The sequence below is a fragment of the Haplochromis burtoni genome, unplaced genomic scaffold, assembly GCF_018398535.1.
Source record: "Haplochromis burtoni strain Fernald_Lab_line unplaced genomic scaffold, NCSU_Asbu1 Contig_842, whole genome shotgun sequence".
NCBI classification, from domain to species: Eukaryota; Metazoa; Chordata; class Actinopteri; order Cichliformes; family Cichlidae; genus Haplochromis; species Haplochromis burtoni.
In genome coordinates, this window is record NW_024583203.1 from 130,874 (window position 1) to 136,345 (window position 5,472).

The window sequence follows — 5,472 nt, forward strand, 5'->3', positions numbered from 1 at the left end:
CACACACACACACACACACACACACACACACACACACACATTCACACAGTGAAATACCTTCTACCTGTGTGCAGGTGTTCTGACGTGATCACTAATAACTTAATGTTTCAACCTGCACGTGCTCAGTTACTCAGCTTCATTCATGATCAAAGTTTCATCGATCATTCCTCATTGTCTCCGACTTGTCCTCACATCTTCATCGCTGACTGACAGGAAATGACAGAAATGAACGCCGCGATGACCTTCTCTAACTTTGAATGTCACTCGCCTGTTCTCCAGCCGCCGTGCGCTGACATTAATCTTTTATGAAGTGACATTTCAGCAGCCGACGTCCCGTCAGTCAGAGCTGGGGAGGAGGAGGAGGAGCTTATTTAAACAGTGTCTGACCACCTTCCTCTGTCTACCAGGAGCAGTACGTCTTCATCCACGATGCCATCTTGGAGGCGTGTCTGTGCGGTGACACAGCGATTCCAGCCAGTCAGCTGCGGTCGGTTTATTATGAGATGAACCGATTGGATCCTCAGACCAACTCGAGTCAGATCAAAGAGGAGTTCAGGGTAACGTGACGACCATGTTAATATTCTTCACGCTTCGTTTAGAGCACGAACCTGCCAGCGTCCATGAAATAATCAAACCACATCACAGCTCTGAGTGATGACATCATTGCACCGCAGTTTCAAAATAAAAGTCAGAAATTCATATTATACAGTCTAAATATTGAGCCCGGTTCTGTCTGAGGTTTCTTCCTGTTAAAAGGAGTTTTTCCTTCCCACTGTCGCCAAAGTGCTGCTCACAGGGGGTCATATGATTGTTCTCTCTCTGTCGCTGTAGCGTCTTTACTTTAAATGGATACGTTATTGATCCCACATGGGACGCTTTTGTGTTACAGCAGCATGACAGCGAGTAAAAATACACAACAATAAACGACACGGTTAAAATAAAAGTGCCACAGACACCCAGTAACAAACTGGTAACAAACTGGTGACACAACACACTTACGCTGTATGAATAAAACTTAAAAATCAAACAAAAACAAACAACGAGATTAAAACTTGAAGACATTTAAAAAAATGAAGACAAAAATTAAATCACTAATTAAATGATCACAAATAACAAAATTAATGTTAACAAAAATTAAACAAAATCAATGAAAATAATAATGTTCCGAAGTCTGAGAAAGTAAAAATATGACATGAGATCAACTCATTAGGTTAGAAAGAAGGTGTCAGGTGTGTGTCCTGTTACATGTGTGTGCGCGCACAGACGCTGAACATGGTGACGCCGACTCTGCGAGTGGAGGACTGCAGCATCGCTCTGCTGCCCAGAAACCATGAGAAGAACCGCTGCATGGACGTGCTGCCTCCAGACCGCTGCCTGCCCTTCCTCATCACCATCGACGGGGAGAGCTCCAACTACATCAACGCTGCGCTCATGGATGTACGTGACACACACACACACACAGTGGGTTTGATGAATGTGACTGCAGACTCGCAGCTTTGATTCGAAGCTTTTGTTCCACAGTAAGTGAAGCAGATTAAAGATGGGGAGCTGATCCGATATCTTTTCACTGGATCTCTCAGTTTGGCCCAAAGAGATGTGAGTGCAGGTGAAGGAGAACATTAGGCTGAAAAGTAAACCAATCAGAAACTCTGAGAGCGACCAGCCCAGCCGTCAGGTTCTTTGTTTAGCAAACGGCACAGAGGACTGAAGCGGAGAACACTCAGTCGCTCTGCCATCGTGCTGTCCTGCTGCAGCGGCCTTCTCGCTGAGCGCAGATCATTCATGAATTCTGTGTGAAGTCCTTCAGGTCAGCTTGTTGCCCTGTTGTGGAGATGTGTTGGATTCTGTGTTATACTTGGAGCCTGTCATTTGGTGGCGATAGTGAGTGGAGGACTTCTCTTCTAAGCTAACATTAGCAAGTGCTGCTCGGTGTCGATGCAGCAGAGGCTTTAACACCGAGTGTTAGGGCGCTCGGAGCACAAGCGTCACTGCCTCAGAGTCCATTACACCCACATCAGACCTGCCTGAGGCAGCCAGACAGCTGTCGCTATAGAAACTCCAGGAAAGTGTTTAAAATATCAAAGTTAACGCAGGTTCAAAGAAGGAAGCACGCGTTCAGAAATCTGCTGAAAACACCGACGTCGGAAATCCTGAGCATGGCTGTGTACAACAGTGACATCCACCCTGCTGTGTCTGCTTGTGTGACATCACTTCCTGCTGTCTGACTGACCTCGTGTCATGCAGAGCTACAAGCAGCCGTCGGCGTTCATCGTTACCCAGCATCCTTTGCCCAACACGGTGAAGGACTTCTGGCGCCTGGTCCTCGACTACCACTGCACATCCATTGTCATGCTGAATGATGTCGACCCCGCACAGGTGAAGCTCCACCCACACACACACTCAAAGATTTTCAGATATATTAGAACAGGTGGGTGATGATGACATCATAGCACAGGTGCTTTGGTAAGGGCGGTGTAAAACTCATGAGTTGATCAATAACTTCCCTTTGTGTATGTGTGTGTTAGCTGTGCCCTCAGTACTGGCCAGAGAACGGTCTCCATCGCCTCGGCTCGCTGCAGGTGGAGTTCGTGTCCGCTGACCTGGAGGAGGACGTGATCAGCCGAATCTTCAGGATCTACAACACAGCCAGGGTGCGGTTTTAGATTACTGTTACTTACCCGTAAATATGCTGCGTTACTAAACCGTGATTTTGTTTGTGAGAGTGTCTCATGACAATGACGTGAGCGCGTGCGACGTCCGTGGTAGCAACAGACGTGTGCAGATCAACAATGGATAATATGGAGTGTTGGAGGGAGTATGACCATGCAGCATTTAAAGCTTGGAAGTAATCACATTACTTTAAGTCTGATTCTGTAAAAAGTGACAGAAACATTAGCGCCTGCTGTAAACGCTGCGTGGGAAGAAAACTTCTTTCTACAGCGAAAAATTAAACTTCAAATCTGATCAAGCACCGAGCACGCTGCCAAGTTTTTTTTAAAATCCCGTGCATACGTAACCGCAAAAACGCGCTAGGAAGATGCCAAAGCAACAGGTGGCGATATATTCCTAACCGTGTAGAAATGTTGGCCAATCAGAAGTCTAGAAGCCTCGGTGGCAAAGAGTGAACAAAGATGGCGCATAGAAGCAGAACCGAGTCCTGTGTGTGGAAGGACAGTAACTGTGTGTGTAGGCGCACACCTTTGACGCTGCGTTTTCTCCGTCTTCCTCGTCCACATGTAAACGCAAAAACTGGGTTTTCGAAAATCTCCACCCTGGCAGGAGTTTTTAAAAATCTCAGTTTTCCGTGACTGAAAATGCAGTTTACGTGTGGACGAAAGGTGCAAACGCATAGAAAAATTTGCGTTTTCAAAAATACCCGGGTGGATGTAGCCTTAGTTTGTTTCCTGTAAAAACCTGGCTGCCCTTCACTCTGTAAGTATCAGTAGGTTGGAATGTCAAATAAAATACACTGAAATTTGATTTATTAAATTGATTTAATGTAAGTAACAAACTTGAGCCAAACTCAAGTCCAGCCAGGTTTACACCCAGGCTGCTCTTGTGCTTACATTTAGTCTCAGCCCACAGTCAGGGCTTTGTCACGCTCGCCTTGATCTTCACCAGGAGCGACATATGCGTTGGGTTGTTGACATGCTGGAAGACAAAGTGATGACTCCGACCTAGTTTAGCCTGACTGCTTCAGGTCTTCATTCACATATCCTTCTTTCTTCATGGATCCACCTAACTCGATGAAATTCCCAGGTCCAGACGCAGTGAAGCATGCCCACAGCATAATACTGCCACCACCGTGCTTCACTGTGGGGCCGCTGTCCTTTGGGTCGTAGCCTTCGTCTTCTTTCTCAGTCCGTCCCTGTGCAGGGTTCTATTGGCCGTCTTCTTTGAGACTAGGATTCCTGACTCGGCTGAGTCATCCATTAGTGTCTCTGCTGTGCTGGAGCCCTGAGAGAACCACCATCGTGGCCGTGGTCCTGTCAGGGCGATGGCTGTTCTCTCATTCTCCGCTGCCGTGGTGGCTGTTCGCCATCGTTAGAACCACCTCGCCTCTACGTGACGTCTCTGTGGATGTGTAATTACCTTTGTCTTCAGATCCTGACGGAGTAAAACTGCATCACCCTACACGGAGGGTCTGTTTGGTTTTGCCCTCACATATTCAGGGCGCGTTTGATTTCTGTGTAATAAAGCTGAGCTGCGCCTGTGTTTGATCCAAGCCTCCGCTCTCTCTCTCCTGCTGCACCAGATTTAGCTCAGGATGTGTTTGATTTAAGCCTCCTCACCTCCCCGTCGGGCTGAGTTTGAGTGCGGCTGTGATTCAGGGCCTCGTTTCCTCCATGCGTCTCAACAAATATCGGCTGTGTTTGATCCGCGCTCCCGTCTCCACCCGCCTCGCTGTGGCAGCTTGATTTTGGTGTTTGAGTTAAAGCTCTCTCCTGCTGTCTGCTCACAGGAACCTGTCTTTGCTTTCTTTCCTGTCTCAATAAGCTTCCTAATATCTTTCCTTTCCTCTCATTTCCTTCCATCTACATTATATATCTTCCTTTCCTCTCTCCTGTTCTTTCCTTTCTTCTTTACTCCTAAAATGTATTTCTTTTGACTTCCTTTCCCTTTCTCCCTTCACAGTTTCCTTACTTCCTTTCTCCTTAGTGTTTAGTTTAGAGGTACACTTGGTTCATGTTTCTGTTCTTCTGGGGAAGTGTTTGATTATACATTGGTTGTTTGGGGCGAGCTTGTTTTGACTGCCTGGTTCTCCCTGTGTCTCCAGCCGCAGGACGGGTACCGCATGGTGCAGCAGTTCCAGTTCCTGGGCTGGCCGATGTACCGCGACACGCCCGTCTCCAAGCGCTCCTTCCTCAAGCTCGTGCACCAGGTGGACAAATGGCAGGAGGAGTATGACGGCGGCGAGGGACGCACCGTCGTCCACTGCCTGTAAGAGTACACGCAACACTGCACGCAGCACTGCAGAAAGTACTACACAGTGTACTACATACAGTACTGCAGACAGTACTACACAAACTACTACAAAAGTACACTGTCTTATAATACATACAGTACTACACACAATACTACATAAAGTACACTGTCTTTTAATAAACACAGTACTAAAGACAGTACCCTTTAAGAGTACCACACAGTATTACATGCAGTACTACACATAACACTACAGAAAGAAAACTGTGTTTTCATTACTTTACTGCAAGAGTATCACTGTTTCTTACACAGGAAATACACACAGTACTGCAGAGAGTACTGCAGTATCAGTAGTTATAAAGTTTGTGTTTGTGCGGTGTTTTGTCTCCATCTAGTGGTCACAACATGAACTGCTTTCATTCTCATCTATGTAACCCCTGACTCCACTCTTCTCTCCTCTCCTTCCTGCACTGCATGCTGGGAGTGTGAGTGAATGGGTGTGTGAAGGTGTTTGGTGAGTGTGTGGAGCTGCTGAGTGAGTTTGGGACG

The 5,472-nt window shown here is 46.9% G+C and overlaps 2 protein-coding genes across 2 annotated transcripts in view; both read left to right on the top strand.

Moving 5' to 3' along the window:
* LOC102314361 (receptor-type tyrosine-protein phosphatase mu) overlaps nt 1-1,257 on the top strand; it is a gene marked incomplete at its 5' end in the record, with an annotated part of 124,168 nt that extends 122,911 nt beyond the window's left edge. Inside the window, 1 exon segment of the mRNA XM_042215859.1 lies at nt 408-1,257.
* Nucleotides 1,258-1,443: 186 nt separating this feature from the next.
* LOC121812805 (receptor-type tyrosine-protein phosphatase mu-like) lies at nt 1,444-4,941 on the top strand (the record flags this gene model as incomplete). Its single annotated transcript, XM_042215860.1, is given in 3 exon segments — nt 1,444-2,376; nt 2,526-2,651; nt 4,778-4,941. Coding segments are annotated over 3 exon segments (428 nt in total), but the record flags the coding sequence as incomplete, so codon positions are not given.
* Nucleotides 4,942-5,472: the final 531 nt, after the last annotated feature.